General features: G+C 46.6%; 1 protein-coding gene across 10 annotated transcripts in view; it reads left to right on the top strand.

The window, feature by feature from the left end:
• The first annotated feature begins 164 nt into the window (after nucleotides 1-164).
• zc3h11a (zinc finger CCCH-type containing 11A) overlaps nucleotides 165-21,643 on the top strand; it is a 35,400-nt gene continuing 13,921 nt past the window's right edge. Inside the window, exons 1-9 of one of the 10 annotated variants that reach the window (XM_048553053.1) lie at nucleotides 165-272; nucleotides 3,416-3,630; nucleotides 4,340-4,540; nucleotides 5,142-5,261; nucleotides 5,561-5,684; nucleotides 17,676-17,891; nucleotides 20,440-20,550; nucleotides 20,817-20,900; nucleotides 21,132-21,254. In XM_048553053.1, coding sequence (XP_048409010.1) covers nucleotides 4,487-4,540; nucleotides 5,142-5,261; nucleotides 5,561-5,684; nucleotides 17,676-17,891; nucleotides 20,440-20,550; nucleotides 20,817-20,900; nucleotides 21,132-21,254 — 832 coding nt within the window. In that variant the 5' untranslated portion in view covers nucleotides 165-272; nucleotides 3,416-3,630; nucleotides 4,340-4,486. Of the gene's footprint in view, nucleotides 3,631-4,339; nucleotides 4,541-5,141; nucleotides 5,262-5,560; nucleotides 5,685-17,675; nucleotides 17,892-20,439; nucleotides 20,551-20,816; nucleotides 20,901-21,131; nucleotides 21,255-21,643 lie in introns of all 10 variants that reach the window. The other 9 variants (XM_048553054.2, XM_048553051.2, XM_048553048.2 and 6 more) reach the window with 9 other exon arrangements.

Genomic DNA, 21,643 nt, shown 5'->3' with positions numbered 1-21,643 from the left:
GGTCTAGGCCCGAAACGTCAGCTTTTGTGCTCCTGAGATGCTGCTTGGCCTGCTGTGTTCATCCAGCCTCACATTTTATTATCTTGAATTGTCAAGACGGGTTCCGGCAGGTGCCATGTTTCTTGCTGGCAGGGGTGGAGAACGCACCGCTTCCGGTGGGCGCCATGTTTTTTGCTGGCGACCAGAGGCAGGCGGCGGTGGCGGCACCGCGGCGTTTGGTCGACGAGAGGTTCGATTATAGCCGCGGATTGCCGGTTCCAGACCTGCTCTTGGTACTGGTTTTACCGTTACTACGTCGCTAAGTCAGTAAGGGATAAGTGTAGGTGGCGCAAAGTCGGGTTTTAAATGCCTTTAGATCGATCGGATCGAAGGAGTGGGTAGGCCGCGGGGGGTCGGAGAGAAGCCTCGAACTGGACTGAGACGGTTGCCGGGCGCAGTAGCCGTCTGAGCCGGCCGTGGTCTGCAGGAAATAGGGGTAATAATCAACCAGTGGATCTCTAATCGTGCGTGATTTTCTCCCTAAAAAGATCTCCAAGTTTAAATGATGTTGTACTGTTTATATCTGAGCACATTTTTTGGTGGGTGGGAGATTTTGAATGAAGCTTTTTGATTTTTATCCCTCCGGTAGTAGTCAGCTTGATGGACTTCCTGAAGGTCTACCTTAACTCGGGTTTGACGTGGCAACGCTGTTGCCCTTCCTGGGTATTAATCCTAAATCAGTTTGCCATCTCCCATTTTCTGGGAATTTCTTCCGTGGGGCCCCATGATGACCTTTGAGAGGTGTCTGTGCTTTTGGACTTGTCACTGGGGTAACCTAACTTCCCTTGCAAACGTGTTGAAATTGTTATCTGAATATGAGTTTGTGAAATCCAGTCTGCCCTTTTGTGAGACAGATTGATCGGACTGAACAAAGTTGTCCTGGGGTTCCAGTTTTTAAAAAGAATATAGTTATGCTCAGCTCCACAGTGCTGAATTTTAAAAATATTTTTGGCTTTCTGCCCTTCAACTTGGGCTGACTTGACATTTTTCTATTTGCACCCTGTTTTGAATTATGCAACCAAAGTTTTTGTTAGTTGATATTTAAATTGTTTCTATTGAATTTTTCTTTTGCAGTCCTGCCTTGTAAATTGCATGGCGGATGATATATGATGAGTGCATCATGATTTACCTGGAGGGCAAATATGAATGGAATATGATTCAAAGTCTTGGAGAGGGGAGGAAATAATCATTGTAGGTGGTTCATCTGCTAAATTAAGTGGAGTTGCTTACCATGTCACAGAATCTGAATACCATCTTTGTTGTGGCATTAATTTTTTTAAGACCTCTTCTGATTGTTAACTTCATTTCTTTCTGTGAAGAGGAGTCCTTAAACAGTGTTCTGCTGATGGAAGCTCCCATTGATTAGTTTTTTAAAAAAAAATGGGAACTCATTCTTTGACTGAGAACAAGTGTGCTTTCCTCCAAGTTGTCACTGTAGAACTACCTGGATGAGATGACATGGTTTTGCAAGTGCAGAGAATACATAACTGGTGCTGGGGGCATCTTCTCATTGCGTTTTACTAAATTTGTATTTTTCCCCAGGCTGTGTTTAAATTTTGCATGATTGTTTGCAGAAACAGCAACACCAGTCTCGATTTGTGATTAAATGTCCCTTTCTGTGTCATCCCACTTTGTTAATATACCTTTGTCTGTGGGAACTCTACCAGCTGTAAAACAGATGCATTTTTAACAAAGGCTTAAGCATGTGTTTGTACAGAGCTAAACCACTTTTGGTATCAGACTTAAGTAAAGCGCAATGAGGAATAGATGAACATAAATACCAGCATGCAGAGCAGCATTATGCCTCTTATGCGTAACGTTCTCAAAATGGACATTCTGATCAAATTGGTGTGTTTTTGTTCTCTGTGCTCCTACCCAGCCCTCAAGCTGGTAGTAGAGCTAGGTGAAGCTCTGTGACAGAGGTATTCTTCTGGGAACCCTACTACAAGCATGGTCTATTTTCAGAATGTCAAGTAATTAACCAGATGTTGCATCTTTTGTAAATACGTCTTGTATTCAGATGGAGACCAAGCCCACTGACTTCAAAGTTTGTAGTTATCCCCAAAATTCCATCCCCCAAGGTCCCCCATTGTATGACTACTTCCGAGATGTTTCAGTGTCGTGAGATGCTGTGAAAATGCAACACATTATTTTGTTGCTTTAGGTCCATGTTAGTGACCTATCATTTCTGTGCTGTGTACATCCCAGTAGTTGTTCTGACTGATCAGCTTTCAGCATTCAAATCACACTTTAACTAAATCTGTTCCAGAGTTGAAGATTTTTTTAGGTTTCCATTTGTTCTCTCTAGTGGATACAGCTGCAGAATTCTTAACCGTTTAATATGACTCAACCTAGCTGAATCCCTCCTTTTAGACTCAGTTCGTCTGAATTTGAATCCCAGCTTGGAGTCATGGTCAAGGTGCTCCTTCTGAATGCAATGGTAGCAACTCCTAATTTTTAGCTGTAATTTTACTATGTTTGAAAACTAACTGGTTGCAGCTAACTCTGGGCATTTGTTCTGAAAATATTGAACCTTCCTGATTTTAAAGCTGCAGTATCTCCTTTTGCACATATCTCGTTTCTCTGTCTAGTGATCTGTTGATGTTGATCATGAGCTATGGTCACTCAGGAGAATATTTGATCCTGTTATCAAGTGGGTGAGTTGTGCTTCAAGCACCCAGTTTCTTGCAGAAATGGTGCTTTGCGCAGAAACTTGTAGTACCTTCACTTGAAAAAGCTGCAGTGACTTCTCACAAGTCCAACTTTTGCATGCTGATGGCTACGTTGGGTGTTATGAATAATCCTCTCTGGGTAATCTGCAAGATTTAATTTTCTGCAAAATATTCTTCCTGTGGGTACTGAATCCTAGCACGATATATGCAGTGTCCATTTTGATTCACTTGCGTTAGCTGGCACTGCTTGAGCTTACCAACCTGTGATCACGTTCAGAGGAGTTGTTCAGGCAGGAGCCGTAAATAACCCCTACTGCAGGGCGTGTTAAGAAATGTCTGTTTGCAAATGGGGATACTCCAGTGAAAAGGTGTTTTTTTAATTGACGGAGGTTTGAGTGTCAAAGCATGCAGGGAATGCTGCTTACAAATTTGGGGAGGTTGTTTGTGCTTTTCTTCAATAGGTGCAGCTGTCCTGGAGAAGCAGAATCGGAACCCGTGTGTGTGTTTTTTTATTAATTAAATTAGCCATTTTCACCACAAAACAAATCCATAATCCAAGGCCAACCAAGGCTGCGGAATTTCGTGGAAGATTATAGAAAAAAAAGTAGGATGTTTCCCATCTGCTGTAAATGTAGCCGATGCCTGGCTACGTTATTATGAACTTTATCGGAGGAGTTGATTTTTTAATCCCTGGCTTCCTGCAGTTCAACAGAGAAGAAGAAAGACTCATGCTAACACCTTCAAGTAGAGCATTTCTAAGGCACTTTGTGCATGCAGATCCCAAATATTTCTATGCAGTTTGTGAAGATGGAGGTGATGCTGAGCCATTTATAACTGATGGATTGAGTGTTGGTTGGCCTGCAGGGTCACGTTGACTGGATGTCTGAAGAAACCCAACCATATTGCTGACCATTCAAAGGTACGTCTACTGCTCTTTCCGATAGGGTAACTTTCCTCCGTTAGTGTATCGGTTTACAGCAAATACGTACTGACTTTGGTATTCATGCAAGTGTGGATTAAAAGATACCCTCCTTGCATTCCTCTTCAAATTAATTTTCACGTAATCTGGTCCAAGAACTGACATACCTATAGCTATTGCAGTTATAGGTTGACTTGGGGATTGAGACCAATTCACGTTGGGTCCTTGGAACTAATATATTTACTACCTTTGTATTTTGAGGCATTTCACCATCACATTTGAAATGCTGCCTGTAAAATATCTGTCACCTATATACTGACTGTGTCCTTTGATATTGATTATGGTTAATGCAATTTTCTTTACTTTGCCCTCTTAATTTATTCTATAGTATGCCTTCGATTAATAGCATACTGTTAATGTGAAACCTTTCATTGTAAACTGCCACTTTAAGTTACTTTGTGTATAGCAGCTCTAGGCCATGAATCTGCAGTTGGGATTTGTCCAAGAGTCTTTATAAGAATAAGGGGATTTTGATTGTCACTTTTCTCACACAATGATGTTTTTAAAGCATTTTTTCAACAGAAGAATGAAATGGATGAAAACTCCCATGTCGATTTGTATCTGATGGGTGAACTCTGCATTGTAACTACAGCATGCTACCCCTTGTGTAAATCACTTATTTTGCAATCTTGTTTTTCTTTTGGTTTAGATAAAGGGTGAAGAAGGTTCCAGAAGATTAGCATCCTGTCGTCTCGCCGATACGGATTATCTTGCATTGCAACTGAACAGATAAGAGTGTGGACAAAGTAACAGTAAAATCTTTTGTTTGTTTGGAAGGAGCTGTTATAATCCAGCCATGACTCAACAAGGAGATGATTGCTACTTTTACTTCTATTCTACGTGCACCAAGGTTAGAATGCTGCATTTTGAGTGAGTTTTTGGGATGTTGACTGACAGTTCTAAATGAGATATAACAGAACAAAGCTAAAATAATTTAGTGTTTTAGTGAGGTGAACCCATTTTTGGTATTTTTATAGTATCGTTCTCAACTAGCAACTTTCTAATTGACTCGTAAAACATGTAGTCAAACTAGTAAATAGTTAATGTACACTACTGGATAAATTAAACATTGACTTTACACTAACGAGTAAAATTGCACACTTATCAACTAAACATTGGACACAAATAATGCAGAATATTTTTGTCAAATTTTGAAATGTCTGAAAATTAGATTTCCCAAAATAAATGTTTAAATAGGCATACATACAACATATCAATATAACAAAAATATTATTTACCTATTTCTGTTATTGCACATAGCAATAACCTTTACGGAAAATCTTTCCTCTCAGTGCTTGAGCGCTATTAAGAAACTACTGACAGTAGGCTACTTTGCATTATTATGTGTGGTGTATCTCAAATTAACTGGAAGGGGGATGTATTAACTAAGCTTGTGTATGTTAATGAGATGAAGAGCAGGATCTCTAAAGTATATTATGTTTGCTTGACAGGGCGACAACTGTCTTTTTCGGCACTGTGAAGCAGCCCTTGGCAGTGAGACTGTTTGTACCCTATGGCAGGAAGGTCGCTGTTTTCGGCAGGTCTGCAAGTTTCGTCACATGGAGATTGAAGTAGGTTGTCAATTGAGCTTCCCTATAGATAAATGTAGATTTTAGGGTTGGTGTGTGCCTAGAAAGATGCTTCGGATAATATTTTCCAAATGTGTACCCAATTTTACCAATGTTTTGTGTTCGCTTGGTACTTCTGGTGTTTCTAGTTGTACAATTTCACATTCTGTTATTGAATTTTCTTGCTTCGCTGAAGCTGTACCCTGTTTAGACTGTTGTCAGGGTATGGTTTGTAATGAGATGTATGTGTGAGATATTGTTACTAAATTGTCATGTGCCATCTTATTTTATTTTTCTTTTAGAAACGGCGGAGTGAGATCCCATGCTACTGGGAGAAGCAGCCCACTGGCTGTACGAAGTTGCACTGTGCTTTCCGTCACAGCATGCCTCGCTTCGTTGAAGGAGTTTACTTCCCTGCTACGAAAGGTCTGAGCACTCTTTTTGTTGCTGGCATGTATGTTGAGATTAGTACTCTGGCCTGTTTTTATTTTCTGACAGTCACATTCCTTATAAATGTTTCTTCATGATTACCACTTGTAATGTAGTAGAATTGGGCGTCAGGAAAACCTGGAGTTATGCAAGCTAGGAAGCATTTCAATTTTTTTCAGCAGTATAGATGATGCTGAGAGGGGCAAAGTTGGTATCTGGAATAATTTGTTCCACATTTTTGGCTTCCTTTCAAAATCGATTGACTGAGCTGTCATTGTACAGCTTCCTCATGATTTAACACTTCACTTGGCGAGCTCCATTCATGGTTTATGGAGCCAACATACAATGGGTACCAAAACTTTGCAGTTGTGTTCAAAAATGTGCTCTTTTCCACCAGCTTTCAGTATCTTTTAGAGTAGAAAATAATAAAAGTTGCAAAAGGATAAGAGACAACTTTTCCTGTCTACTTTGTTCCACTTGGGAAATCTGGCATCCTTATCTGGTCTGGCCTGCATGTGATCCAGACCCACAGGAATACAATTGACTCATAACTGCTGTCTGAACATTGATGAATGGGTGATAAATGCTATCATAACCAGCAATATCATCATCCCATGAATTTCTTTTTATTTCAGAAAGGAATTTTACTGTTATATAATCATATTTCTGCCAACCCATTCACTCAGTAGCAGCAATTATAAAGCTGTTTAGTTTTGGGGAGTTCAGAACTATGGGTGTCAACAAACCAGTTGTGATAGAATCATATGAATTAGCAAAAGTAGGTAGTTTGGCCCTTCAGGCCTGCTCTGCCATTCTTTTAGGTCATGGTATTTCTATGTTCTAGCGAGTTTTGAGAAGATTTGTAGCTCAGGTTGTGTTTCTGGATGTGAGTTTGCTCGCTGAGCTGGAAGGTTAGTTGTCAGATGTTTCATCACCTTTTTTTTATTTGAAAAAATATACTTTATTCATAGAATGTACAAAAAATAAAACATTTATACACCTACCCAGTCATGCAAGCCACTCCGGGTTACCCGGGGGTACGTACGCCAACTAAAGGAAAAAAAAACAAAACAGAGGGAAAAAAAAGCAAAGAAACCGCCCCGGCAGTCGTCACCCCGCACAGCCCCAGTTGGCCCCCTGACCAGTTGGGGAAGATGCCAGCTGGGCCCAGTTACCAGATAGGGTTCTTTTCCCTTTTCTGGACGAGGGGGCTCATACGGTGGTCTTTCCCCACCGCGCCTTGGTGGCGGCTGCCCCAAGCTTTAGCGCGTCCCTCAGCACGTAGCCCTGGACCTTGGAGTGCGCCAGTCTGCAACACTCGGTCGGGGTCAGTTCTTTCAGCTGGCAGACCAGCAAGTTGCGGGCAGACCAAAGAGCGTCTTTCACCGCATTGATGATCCTCCAGGCGCAGTTGATGTTGGTCTTGGTGTGCGTCCCCGGAAACAGCCCGTAGAGCACGGAGTCCTGCGTCACGGAGCTGCTCGGGACGAACCTCGACAAATACCACTGCATCCCCGTCCAGACCTCCTGCGCATAGGCACACTCCAGAAGGAGGTGATCGCCAGTCTCGTCCCCCCCCGCAGCCCCTCTCACCGCCAGCCAAGCAATGTCCTTGTGCTTGTTTGAAAGTTCTGGCGATGAGGCATTCTGCCAAACGACTTTGGCAGTCTGCGTGGGGAACCACACGACGGGATCTACCCTCTCCTTTTCCCGAAGGGTCCTGAGGATACTACGTGCTAACCACTGCCTGACGGCCTTGTGATCGAAGGTGTTTCCTTTCAAAAATTTCTCCACGAAGGACAGGTGGTACGGAACGGTCCAACTACTCGGAGCGTTCCGCGGCAACGAGGCCAGGCCCATCCTTCGCAACACCAGGGACAGGTAGAACCTCAGTAAGTAGTGACACTTGGTGTTTGCATACTGAGGATCTACGCACAGCTTGATGCAGCCACACACAAAGGTAGCCATCAGGGTGAGGGTGGCGTTCGGTACGCCCTTTCCCCCATTTCCCAGGTCTTTGTACATGGTGTCTCTGCGGACCCGGTCCATCCTCGACCCCCAAATGAAGTGGAAGATGGCCCGGGTGACCGCAGCGGCGCAGGTCCAGGTAATAGGCCAGGCCTGCGCCACATACAACAGTACCGAAAGCCCCTCGCACCTGACAACCAGGTTCTTACCCGCGATGGAGAGGGACCGGAGCGTCCACCTGCCCAGCTTCTGCTTAAATTTGGCGATACGCTCCTCCCAAGTCTTAGTGCATGCCCCAGCTCCACCAAACCAAACACCCAGCACCTTCAGGTAATCTGTCCTGACGGTGAAGGGGATGAAGGAGCGGTCGTCCCAGTTCCCGAAGAACATGACCTCGCTCTTACCCCTATTGACTTTGGCACCCGAGGCCAGTTCAAACTGGCCGTAGATGTCCAACAGCCTACTCACCGACCGACGATCGGTGCAGAAGACGGCGACATCGTCCATGTACAGGGAGGTCTTGACCTGAAGGCCTCCGCTGCCGGGGATAGTCACGCCCTTCAGGCTCATGTCCTTCCTGATGGAGGCGGCGAAGGGCTCCACACAGCACACGAACAAGACAGGAGAGAGCGGGCAGCCCTGCCTGACTCCAGATCTAACAGGAAAACTGTCTGATTCCCACCCGTTGATCGAGACTGCGCTAACGATGCTGGCATAGAGCAGCCAGATCCAATTGCGGATGCCCTCCCCGAACCCCAATTTGGAGAGGACGTCCCTCATGTCAGCATGAGAGGCCCTGTCGAAGGCCTTCTCCTGGTCCAGGCTGACGAGGCAGGTGTCCACCTGCCTGTCCTGTACGTAGGCGATCGTATCCCTGATGAGCGCGAGGCTCTCAGCAATCTTCCTGCCCGGCACAGCGCAGGTTTGGTCAGGGTGAATCACTGACTCCAGGACAGACCTGACCCGGTTTGCAATGACCTTGGCCAGGATTTTGTAGTCCACGTTCAAAAGTGAAATGGGACGCCAATTCTTAATTTCTTCCCTCTCCCCCTTCCCCTTGTAAATGAGGGTGATGATGCCCTTCCTCATGGACTTGCACATTTCCCCTGCCCGAAGCGCACTATCGTACACCTCCAGCAGGTCCTGGCCGACCAGGCCCCACAGAGCGGAATACAGCTCGACCGGTAAGCCGTCGCTTCCGGGAGTCCTATTCCTCTGCAAGGACTTGAGGGCTCTGGCCAGCTCGTCCAGGGATATCGGCCGGTCCAGCCACTCCCTCGTGCCGTCGTCTAAGACCTCCGTGATAGACGACAGGAACAACTCGGAGGCCGTGCTGTCCGTGGGCTTTGTGTCGTACAGTCCGGCATAGAAGGATCTGCTGATCCTCAAAACGTCGGGCCGAGACGACGTCACCAAGCCGTCGTCCTCCTTCAGCCGGCTAAGCACAGAGCTCTCTTTGTGCACCTTCTGAAAGAAGAAACGCGAGCACGTCTCATCCTGCTCCACGGAGCGGACCCTGGACCGGAAGATTATCCTGGAGGCCTCCGCGGCGAAGAGCAAGGCTTGCTGGCCCCTCACCTCGCGGAGGTCCTCCGTGACATCGATCCCCATCAACTGCAGAAGGAGCAGGTTCTGCACCCTTTTCTGGAGTCGCGACAGCTTTCCCCGCCTCTCTCTTGCCTTCCGAACACCCTTGAGGACAAAGAACCTCTTGATGTTCTCCTTCACCATCTCCCACCAGTCGCCTGGAGACTCAAAGAGGGGTTTCACGGTTCTCCAACCGGCGTACTCCCTCTTAAGCTCCTCGACGTTCTCTGGGGTCAACAGAGTCGTGTTGAGCTTCCACGTCCCCTTGCCGGCCGGCCGGTCGTCTTGTAAGTGACAGTCGGCCAACAGGAGGCAGTGGTCAGAGAAGAACACCGGCTCGACACCGGTGGACCTGACCGAGAACGTCCGTGACACAAACAGGAAGCCTATCCTTGAGCGGATAGACCCGTCTGGCCGCGACCAGGTGTACCTCTGCTGCGCTCCGTCTGCAGGGGTGCTGAAGACATCGAGCAGCTTGGCGTCCTTCACCGTGCCCATCAGGAATCTGGACGTGACGTCCAGTTGAATCCCCCCGCCCGCTGTCCCCACGCCAGATCTTCCATCTGCATCAATGATGCAGTTGAAGTCTCCGCCTAGGATGACCGGCCTGGACGTAGCCAGCAGGGGTGGAAGCCGCTGCAGGACAGCCAACCGCTCACTCCGTACCGCTGGGGCGTACACGTTGATCAGCCTCAGGGGAGCATTCCTGTAGGTGATGTCAGCCACTAGGAGGCGCCCCCCCCCCACCACCTCCTGAACTTGAGAGATGGTGAAGTTGCGCCCCCGCAGCAGAATAGCCAGGCCCGAGGAGCGACAGTCGTTACCCCCCGACCAGATCGAAGGCCCACAGGTCCAGGCGCCGGACCATTTCCCGTACCTGCCGAGGTGCGGTATCCCGCACTCCTGCAGAAACAGGAGGTCCGCCTTGATGGTGGTCAGGTAGGCCAACGTGGACACACATCTCGCGGTTGACTTGACGCTGCGCACATTAATGCTCGCAATTCGTACCCCCATTGTGGGCAGTGACCGCAGTACCCTCCCCAAGTCCAAGGTCCAGCCCCTCCATCTGTCCCTTCATGCCCATTGCCCGGGCTAACTGCTGGACGCTCTCCGGGCTCAGGAAACCGTCCGTGCTGCCTTCCGGGTGGCATCCTCCCGTCAGGGGTGCGGAGGCAGGAGGGTCCGGCTCCGGGTCAGGCTGGGGACGCGCTGTTTCCTCCTTCCCGCCTGGAAGTTCCGGGGGGCCCTCCAGTGCTCCAGCGGCACTTGACTGGGTGTCGGAGTGAGCCTCAGGACGCCTCCCGTCACCTGGAAGCGGGGTGCTGCTTTCCTTCCCCCTCGAGACCTTTAACTTCTGCTTCGGGTGGGCCCTCTCCGAATCCTCCTCATCAGAGGAGCTCTTATAGCCCCCCTGTAGCTGCCTCTTCCCGCCTGATTGTTGCGGTTCCTGGGCCCGTCGACGCACCTTCCTCCTCGCTTTCCGGACTGTTGTCCACTCCCCTGGGTCGCCTGTCACCGCCTCCATTGGCTCCGGGTTGTCGGGGGGGGATCGGAGCCTGCAGGGGTGCTATGCTGGCCTCAGGCCCATCCTGCACGGCCTGGCCCTCCTGCACATTAGTGGGGTCCTTGCTGGGCCCTGGTGCCTTCCTTTCCTCCGGGGGGGGGCTGGCCCCGCATTTCCCCTGCCGGCGACCTGGGCGTAGGTGGCACCCCGCCGCGGGCATGCCCTATAGAGGTGGCCCGCTTCCCCACAAAGGTTGCAGCGTTTCTCTTGTGGGCAATCCTTTGCAAGGTGTCCCTCCTCCCTGCAGATGGTGGCTTTGCAGTCGGCCGACACGTGACCTGACCTACCACAGGCATGGCAGACTTTAGGCTGCCCTGCATAGGTCAGGTAGCCCTTGCTCCCGCCGATCGCGAAGTTGGACGGTGGGTGTGCGACATTCCCGTCTGCGCCCATCCTCAGCATCACCTTGACCTGCCTCTTACTCGTCCAGATGCCAAAGGGGTCCACGATGTCAGTGCGGTCCCCTTCCACCTTCACATACCTTCCGAGGAAGGTCAGGACATCAACTGCTGGCACATGCGGGTTGTACATGTGTACAGTCACCATACGGCTCCTCTGCGCTGGTATCACAAACAGTGGGACAGCGGTCAATACAGAGAGGGGGCCCTCACTGCCTTTCTCCTTGAAAACCTCCAGGAAGCGCTCGCAAAGCTTGGCACTCCTGAAGGTCACGTCGTAAAAACCTCCTCCGGGGAAATCCTGCAGGCAGTAAATGTCCGCAGCAGCAAACCCACAACAGTCCAACAGGACCCTCTTCACGAAGAAGGTGCGGTCCACAGGTGCACCTTCATCCACCTTCTTTACAGAAACACGGATGGTGTTCCGGACCCCCTGACCTGGGGCACGAGCACTTGCCGCAGCCATCGTTGCAGGTTGTCTGCTCCCCTGAACCATAGGCCGAAGCCAGCATTAAGATCCACTGGTCGCAAGGGTGCGCAGCCAACCCAACGTCCTCCTTTCACCTCCAAGATAGCACTCTCGTCCTCTCGGTCCACAAGAGAGTGGGTCTTTATTGTGTTCGAGATGTAAGCTAGTTCACTGAGCTTGCCGGTTTGTTCCCAGATGTTTTGTCACCATTCTAGGTAACATCAACAGTGAGCCTCCGATGAAGCGCTGGTGTTATGTCCCGCTTTCTATTTATCTGTTTAGGTTTCCTTGGGTTGGTGATGTCATTTCCTGTTCTTTTTCTCAGGGGATGGTAGATTGGCTCCAAATCAATGTTTGTTGATGGAGTTCTGGTTGGAATGCCCTGCTTCTAGGAATTCTCGTGCGTGTCTCTATTTGGCTTGTCCTAGGATGTATGTGTTGTCCCAATCAAAGTGGTGTCCTTCCTCATCTGTATGTAAGGATACTAGTGATAGTGGGTCATGTCGTTTTGTGGCTAGTTGATGTTCGTGTATCCTGGTGGCTAGCTTTCTGCCTGTTTGTCCAATGTAGTGTTTGTCACAGTTCTTGCAAGGTATTTTGTAAATGACATTCGTTTTGCTTGTTGTCTGTATAGGGTCCTTTTAAGTTCACTAGCTGCTGTTTTAGTGTGTTGGTGGGTTTGTGGGCTACCCTGATGCCAAGAGGCCCCAGTAGTCTGGCAGTCATTTCGGAAATGTCTTTGATGTAGGGGAGAGTGGTTATGGTTTCTGGGCCCATTTTGTCTGTTTGTTTGGGTTTGTTGCTGAGAAATCGGCGGACTGTGTTCATTGGGTACCCATTCTGAAAACTAACCTTCCAGCTCAGCGAACAAACTCGCATCCATTTCTATGTTCTGTATTCCATATTTTCATTTATCCGAAATAACATTTTAATTTTGTTGTCCTCACCTATTTTTAAAGAACATTCAATGATCCCTACTCCTTTCTCTTCTGAGACAGAGTTCCAAAGTGTCTCAGCCTCCTGAAAGAAACAAAATTTAATCTCTCCTGCCCTGGAAGGGCAAGTCCAAATTTCAAAACTGTCTCCTAACTATAAGAATAAATGTCCTTTCAACACCCACTTTGTCAGGACCATTCAGAATCTTACAAATTTCAATAAAATCATCCTCCCTTCTCTAAACTGTAGTGAAATCAAGCCTGGATCATCCAGTCTTTCCCCATAAGACAACCAGTCATTCCAGGTATGAATATAATGAACCTCCTGAACTGCTTCAGTGCGTTTACATCCTCTCTTTAATTAAGATGATAAAACTATTCAGGATGTGGTCTTACCAATGCCCTGTACGACTGGAGAACAACTGTTCTTTGTTCATAACATAGAACATTACAGCACAGTACAGGCCCTTCGGCCCTCAATGTTGTGCTGACCTGTCATACCGATCTGAAGCCCATCTAACCTACACTATTCCATATACGTCCATATGCTTATCCTTTGATGACTTAAATGTATCTAAAGTTGGCAAATCTACTGCCGTTGCAGGCAAAGCGTTCTATTCCCTTACTCTGAGTAAAGAAACCACCTCTGACATCTGTTCTATATCTTTCACCCCTCAATTTAAAGCTATGCCCCCTCGTGCTCGCCGTCACCATCCTAGGAAAAAGGCTCTCCCTATCCACCCTATCTAACCCTCTGATTATTTTATATGTTTCAATTAAGTCACCTCTCAACCTTCTTCTGTCTAACAGCCTCAAGTGCCTCAGCCTTTCCTCGAAAGACCTTCCCTACATACCAGGCAATATCCTAGTAAATCTCCTCTGCACCCTTTCTAAAGCTTCCACATCCTTCTTATAATGCGGTGACCAGAACTGTACGCAATACTCCAAGCGCGGCCCCACCAGAGTGTTGTACAGCTTCACCATAACCTCTTGGTTCCGGAACTCGATCCCTCTATTAATAAAAGCTAAAACACTGTATGCCTTCTTAACAGCTCTGTCAACCTGGGTGGCAACTTTCAAGGATCTGTGTACATGGACACCGAGATCTCTCTGCTCATCTACACTACCAAGAATCTTACCATTAGCCCTGTAATTTGCCTTCCGGTTACTCGTACCAAAGTGCATCTCCTCACGCTTGTCTGCATTAAACTCCATTTGCTACCTCTTAGCCCAGCTTTGCAGCTGATCTATGTCTCTCTACAACCTACAGCATCCTTCGTCACTATCCACAACTCCACCAACTTTAGTGTCGTCTGCAGATTTACTGACCCATCCTACTGGTCTCCAGGATGAACATTTCCCATCAACTACCACCCTCTGACTTCATTCAGCAAGCCAATTTCTAATCCAAACTGCTATATCTCCCACAATCCCATTTCTCCACATTTTGTACAATAGCCTACTGGGGGGAACCTCATCGAACGCCTTCCTGAAATCTATATACCCCACGTCAACCGGTTTACTCTCATCTACCTGTTTGGTCACCTTCTCAAAGAACACAATAAGGTTTGTGAGGCATGATCTTCCCTTCACAAAACCGTGCTGACTATCCCTAATAAATTTATTCTTTTCTAGATGATTATAAATCCTATTGCTTATAACCTTTTCCAACACTTTACCAACAACTGAGGTAAGGCTCACTGGTCTATAATTACCAGGGTTGTCTCTACTCCCCTTCTTGAACAGGGGAACCACATTTGCTATCCTCCAGTCATCTGGCACTATTCCTGTAGACAATGATGAGTTAAAGATTAATGCCAAAGGCTCGGCAATCTCCTCCCTGGCTTCCCAGAGGATCCTAGGATAAATCCCATCCGGCCCAGGGGACTTATCTATCCACCCTTTGTAGGATTTCTAATACCTCTTCCTTGTGAACCTCAATCCCACCTAGTCTAGTAGCCCGTATCTCAGTATTCTCCTCGACAACATTGTCGTTTTCTAGAGTGAATACTGTTGAGAAATATTCATTTACTGCTTCCCCTATCTCCTCTGACTCCATACACAACTTCCCACTACTATCCTTGATTGGCCCTAATCTTATTTTCGTCATTCTTTTATTCCTTAAATACCTATAGAAAGAAAGCCTTAGGGTTTACCCTGAACCTATGCGCCAACAACTTCTCATGTCTCCTCCTGGATCTTCTGAGCTCTCTCTTTAGGTCTTTCCTGGCTACCTCGTAGCCCCCAAGCACCCTAACTGAGCCTTCACATCTCATCCTAACATAAGCTGCCTTCTTCCTCCTGACCAGAGATTCCACCTCCTTCGTAAACCATGGTTCCCGCGCTCTACAGCTTCCTCCCTGCCTGACAGGTACATACTTATCTAGGACACACAGGAGCTTTTCCTTGAATAAGCTCCACATTTCTAATGTGTCCATCCCCTGCAGTTTCCTTCCCCACCCTATGCTCCCTAAATCTTGCCTAATCTCATCGTAATTGCCTTTCCCCCAGCTATAACTCTTGCCCAGTGGTATACTCCTATCCCTTTCCATCACTAAAGTAAACATAACAGAATTGTGATCGCTATCACCAAAGTGCTCACCTACTTCCAAATCTAACACCTGGCCGGGCTCATTACCCAGTACTAAATCTAATGTGGCTTCGCCCCTTGTTGGCCTATCTACATACTGTGTCAGGAAGCCCTCCTGCGCACACTGGACAAAAACTGACCCATCTATAGTACTCGAACTATAGTGTTCCCAGTCAAGTTGAAGTCCCCCATGACAATTACCCTGTCACTCTTACTCCTATCGAGAATCATCTTTGCTATCTCTGGAACATCTACATCTCTGGAATTATTCGGAGGCCGATAGAAAACTCCCAACTGGGTGACCTCTCTTTTCCTGTTTCGTAACCTTAGCCCATACTACCTCAGTTGACGAGTCCCCAAATATCCTTTCTGCAACTGTAATACTGACCTTGACCAACAATGCCGCGCCCCCCCCCCCCCCCTTTACCATCTTCTCTGTTCTTACTGAAACATCTAAATCCTGGAACCTGCAACAACCATTCCTGTCCCTGCTCTATCCATGTCTTCGAAATGCCCACAACATCGAAGTCCCAGGTACTAACCCATGCTGCAAGTTCACCCACCTTATTCCAGACGCTCCTGGCGTTGAAGTAGACACACTTCAAACCAACTTCTTGCTTGCTGGGGCCATCTTGCGTCCCTGAAACTTTATTTCGGACCTCCCTACTCTCAACCTTTTCTATAGTCGAACTACAATTTTGGTTCCCATCCCCCTGCTGAATTAGTTTAAACCCACCCGAATAGCCTCAGCGAATTTCGCGCCCCTCCCCCTCCACCCAGGATATCGGTACCCCTCTGGTTCAGGTGAAGACCATCATGCTTGTAGAGGTCCCACCTACCCCAGAAAGAGCCCCAATTATCCAAGAATCCAAAACCCTCCCTCCTGCCCCATCCCTGTAGCCACGTGTTCAACTTCTCTCTCTCCCTATTCCTCGCCTCACTAGCACGTGGCACGGGCAACAAACCAGAGACAGCAACTCTGTTCGTCCTAGCTCCCTGAATTTCTGCCTTAAATCCCCATCTCTCTCCCTACCTGTGTTGTTGGTGCCAATGTGGACCACGACTTGGGGCTGCTCCCCTTCCCCTTAAGCATCCCAAAAACACTATGAGAGACATCATGTACCCTGGCACCTGGGGGGCAACACCCCAACCGTGAGTCTCTCTCGTCCCCACAGAACCTCCTATCTGTCCCCCTGGCTATGGAATCTCCAATGACTACTGCTCTGCTCCTCTTCCCCCTTCCCTTCTGAGCAGCAGGGACAGGCTCTGTGCCAGAGACCTGTGCCCCACTGCTTGCCCCTGGTAAGTCTCACCCCCCCACCCCCCCCCCCCCCCCCCCCCAACAGTATCCAAAACGGTATACTTATTGTTGAGGGGAATGGCTACAGGGGATCCCTGCACTGCCTGCCGGTTCCCTTTCCGTCCCCTGACCGTAACCCGTCTGGCTTTTTCTTGTACCTGAGGAGTGACTACCTCCATGTAACTCCTCTCAATAACCCCCTCTGCCTCCCTCATGATCCGAAGCTCATCCAGTTCCAGCTCCAGTTCCCTAATGCGGTTTTGGAGGAGCTGGAGTTGGGTGCACTTCCCGCAGATGTAGTCAGCAGGGACACCAGTGGTGACCCTTACCTCCCACATTCTGCAGGAGGAACATTCAACTGCCCTGACCTCCGTTCTGCTTCAAAGCATAGCATGCTATTAGCCATCTCAATCACTTGCTGTGCCTCCTTACTAACTTAGTGTGACTTGTGCACCAGAACACCTAGATCCCTCTATACCTTGGCGTTCTATAGTAATTTGCCAGTTACGTAATACTCTTTCATTTATCCTGCCAAAATGAACTACTTCACATTTGTTCACATTATATCTGATCTGCCTGATTTTTTTTTGCCATTATAACACGTTACAGATCAATAGATAGATTATGTAACCTTCACGACATACTTTCACACCTACGCTTGTGTCAACTGCAAATTTAGCCACTACGCATTTACTTCCATCATCTAAGGCATTGGCATTAATTGTAAAAGTTATAATCCCGTACAAGTCTCTCTTCTGTTGCAACTTGCCGTTCTAAAAAAGACACTTTCTTTGTTTCCTGCCAGCCAACCAGCCTTCTATTCCTGCTAGTATTTTATCACTGTGCCATGAGCCCTTGTTTTGCACAATAACCTTTTGTGAAATCTTTAAGTATTGAATATCAACTGGCTCCCCTCATCCACTGCTAACATTTCTTGCTATTTATCCTTTTATTAACATTGTTGTTTACGAGTCGTTTCATGTTGTTTTGCAATGTTAATAATTATCTTCCCCCTTAAAAATGTGTATATTTTGCTGTATGTTTGCTGCTCTGGTTCTCAATCATTACCAGTTATTGACTTGCTGCATAGATACTCCAGAGATGAATTTCTTGTGATTTAGTGCTTAATATTTAATCTCAACTCTGTTCACAGTGATATGTTCACTCCTTTCCTTAGGTGTCCAAACCAAACAGGAGGTGTCTGAGGCAGCTGATGAGCCCAAGTTACCACAGTTACCCGTAAACCAGCTGCAACAGCCCAAGATTCCAATTCCATCTAATCCATCCCCTCAAGTTCGAGGGGTAATGAAACTGGAGGCATCAGAAAACGTTCCAAGCCCGACTCACCCTCCTGTGGTCATCAATGCTGCAGATGATGATGAAGATGATGACGGTGAGTGAGTTTTAAATTCTTGTAATGTTCCTGCCTCTGCCCTCTTTTGATTTGAAGGTACTGTTTCATTATTCCGTGTATGTAAACTTCTTTTGGCAGTATTTATAAAATCTATAGCAATCTGGCATCATATTCCAAATTCAGTCAGGAAGTTATCTGGCATGCCTTAATTAATAGTAGAAGTGAAACTGGTTTCAGGATTATTGCGAAAAGAAGTTCAGTTCCTCCCTCCAAGATAACTTGGAGTGTTGCTGGAGTTAGAAATTGAGTATCAGAACAGGATCTAATGCTGTTACTTAATTAAATGATTAATTCCATACTTCCGTCTGCCACATTTTTAAGGAAGATTTTTCAGCCAGTATAGCTCAATTTTTAATTTTCCCCACCCTCTTTCCTTCACCATATTTATTTGTTCCATGTGACTTATCTGGGCAGTTTCTACTTTCACACATATAGTGTAAAGGGATGTAAAATGTAATTGGATATATCCAATTAGCAGTGGACAACTCACCATCATTTTTTTAAAGTTTCCATTTTCTTATTCATAAAAGTTTGTTTCAAACAAAGGAATCAGATCACCAATTGCAATAACAACTCATCTGCAACCAAAGTCTTTTGGCAGTATTAATTATTATTTGGAATTATTTGGGCAAAAAAATGTAAATGAGTGTTTTGGGTTGACTCTTCCTCCAGTCTAAAACATAATAATGTGCTAATGTCTCAGACCTCTTGGTAATTTTCTGTGATCTCAATAATTGGCTAGCATTTTTTTACATTTCTCCGATGCCTGCATTGAGATCTTCAAATGCTCAGAATGGTAGAGCTTTAAAATTAGTAGTAATGTATTAGACAGGAACCGCTATGTTTTATGTTGTCAGGTTGTCTCTCACTTTTTTTTGTTTCAAGATGGTAACTACAGGTTAGGGCTACAACAGGTTTAGTATGAAGAGATTATGCCACCAGCATGGGTTAAATTCCTGTACTGGCTGAGGTTACCATGAAAGATTCTGCTTCACGTCTTCCCCTCGCCTGAGGCATGGTGATCCTCTGATTTAAACCACCACCAGTCATCTCTCTCTCTCTCTCTCTCTCTCTCTCTCTCTCTCTCTCTCTCTCTCTCTCTCTCTCTCTCTCTCTCTCTCTCTCTCTGTAATGAGAGAACAGTCCTACGGTTTGATAGGACAATGACACCTTATTTTGTATAGTTACAAGCATATTGGATGGCCCTAGGCTGTGTTTGAGAGCTGTTACCACAATTAATCATAAACCAGTTGTAACAGCCTGTGATTCGTATTCAATCTAGTCCACCCCCTCAGGTTTGGGAGGTAATGAAGCTAGAGGAACCAAAATGTTCAAAGCCCTACTCCCCCTCCCGTGGTTGTCAATCCTCTTGTGGCTTGTAAAGGTGCATTTCATCTGGTATCAGTGATAATGGGAACTGTAGATGCTGGAGAATCCAAGATAATAAAATGTGAGGCTGGATGAACACAGCAGGCCCAGCAGCATCTCAGGAGCACAAAAGCTGACGTTTCGGGCCTAGACCCTTCATCAGAGAGGGGGATGGGGAGAGGGAGCTGGAATAAATAGGGAGAGAGGGGGAGGCGGACCGAAGATGGAGAGTAAAGAAGATAGGTGGAGAGAGTATAGGTGGGGAGGTAGGGAGGGGATAGGTCAGTCCAGGGAAGACTGACAGGTCAAGGAGGTGGGATGAGGTTAGTAGGTAGGAGATGGAGGTGAGGCTTGGGGTGGGAGGAAGGGATGGGTGAGAGGAAGAACAGGTTAGGGAGGCAGAGACAGGTTGGACTGGTTTTGGGATGCAGTGGGTGGAGGAGAAGAGCTGGGCTGGTTGTGTAGTGCAGTGGGGGGAGGGGACGAACTGGGCTGGATTTGGGATGCGGTGGGGGAAGGGGAGATTTTGAAGCTGGTGAAGTCCACATTGATACCATTGGGCTGCAGGGTTCCCAAGCGGAATATGAGTTGCTGTTCCTGCAACCTTCGGGTGGCATCTTTGTGGCACTGCAGGAGGCCCATGATGGACATGTCATCTAAAGAATAGGAGGGGGAGTGGAAATGTTTTGCGACTGGGAGGTGCAGTTGTTTATTGCGAACCGAGTGGAGGTGTCCTGCAAAGTGGTCCCCAAGCCTCCGCTTGGTTTCCCCAATGTAGAGGAAGCCACACCGGGTTCAGTGGATGCAGTATACCACATTGGCAGATGTGCAGGTGAACCTCTGCTTAATGTGGAAAGTCATCTTGGGGCCTGGGATAGGGGTGAGGGAGGAGGTGTGGGGGCAAGTGTAGCATTTCCTGCGGTTGCAGGGGATGGTGCTGGGTGTGGTGGGGTTGGAGGGCAGTGTGGAGCGAACAAGGGAGTCACGGAGAGAGTGGTCTCTCCGGAAAGCAGACAGGGGTGGGGTTGGAAAATGTCTTGGGTGGTGGGGTCGGATTGTAGATGGTGGAAGTGTCGGAGGATGATGCTATCTTTGCTGTAAAGAATGAGGGCTAGGGCTACAACAGGTTTAGTCATTGATATTTCAATTCTCGTTTCAGATCAGTTTTCTGAAGGCGAGGAAAATAAAAACATGCCGCCCCCTACTGCAGAAGAACAGAATGGCATCCGTGTTACTTCTGACAAGAAACAGGCTGTCCATGTTAAGAAAGGTAATTTAAAAAATTCCAGAACTAACTAGGTACTCTGGGCCTGCTGGAATGAGTATTAGACGTGACAATCCTAGAATCTGTTTTGACCCTTGTTACTGCAGTTCCAAGTGGATGTCAAGTTGAAGTAATTAATAGCAGACAAATGCCTCCAACAGGGGAATGAGGAAGGATCTACTAATCGGTGTTACTCTCTACAGTGTCTCCTGACCAAACTAAGTTTCGTTCAATGGATGCTGATTCACATTGTTGATCTTGTTTTCTGCCAGCAGATTGCAATTTGGATTTTGGTATAAAAACCCTAGAGCAAATTAGACAGAAGAAATTAATGAAGGAGAAAGTGAAGAAAATGGGTAGGTTTTTCTTGCTGTCTGACTTATGCTCCTGTATTTGATGATCCATGATAATATTCTATAACACAGCAGGCTTGAAGGGCTGAGTGGTCTACTCCAGCTCCTAATTTCTTTGTTTCTATGTTGTGTGTGTGTTTGAGGAGGTTTCGTGGGTGGTGGTGGTAGTCTTTTTTTGTTTTGAAGGAAGATCTGCGTGGAGAACTTAAACTTTGTCCTGTTTTCTTGTCATAGATGAGCTCCCAATAGATCTGGCAACACAGACACAAAAGGTGGAGCCGAATCGCGAAAACCTAGTCATTGAAAAGGAAAATGTCAGAACAGTTTTCCGAAAAGTAACCGTATCTCCAAAGAAGTGTGAGTGCTTTGGGTAAAGGCAGGGTAGTATTTCGTAACAATTCATTGAAATTAGATAATAGAAGAGATGTTAGGCTGTAGCAGTACTTTGTTGATTACATTAATATTTGTTATAATTATAATTGCTTTGAACAATGGACATTCCTGGTTAAGCCTTAATAAACTTCTACTTAAACCAGTCACGTTTAATTATTTAATCTTTAAGGTTTTTTTTTGCTTTAAAAAGTTTGGAGCTGATATTTAACTTAATATCCAATTTGTGGTTTTATTTTATTAAATAGTGTAGTAAAAAGATGGGAAGTAATCCATTCCATGTGGTCACAGTGGAAGTTTGAGTATATTTATTCTTTTCTTGGGAGTATTTCAAAAAAACGTCAGAGGTCAGTGGA

This window comes from Stegostoma tigrinum, chromosome 21, assembly GCF_030684315.1.
Source record: "Stegostoma tigrinum isolate sSteTig4 chromosome 21, sSteTig4.hap1, whole genome shotgun sequence".
Lineage (NCBI taxonomy): Eukaryota > Metazoa > Chordata > Chondrichthyes > Orectolobiformes > Stegostomatidae > Stegostoma > Stegostoma tigrinum.
This window is presented reverse-complemented; position numbering and strand designations above follow the sequence as displayed.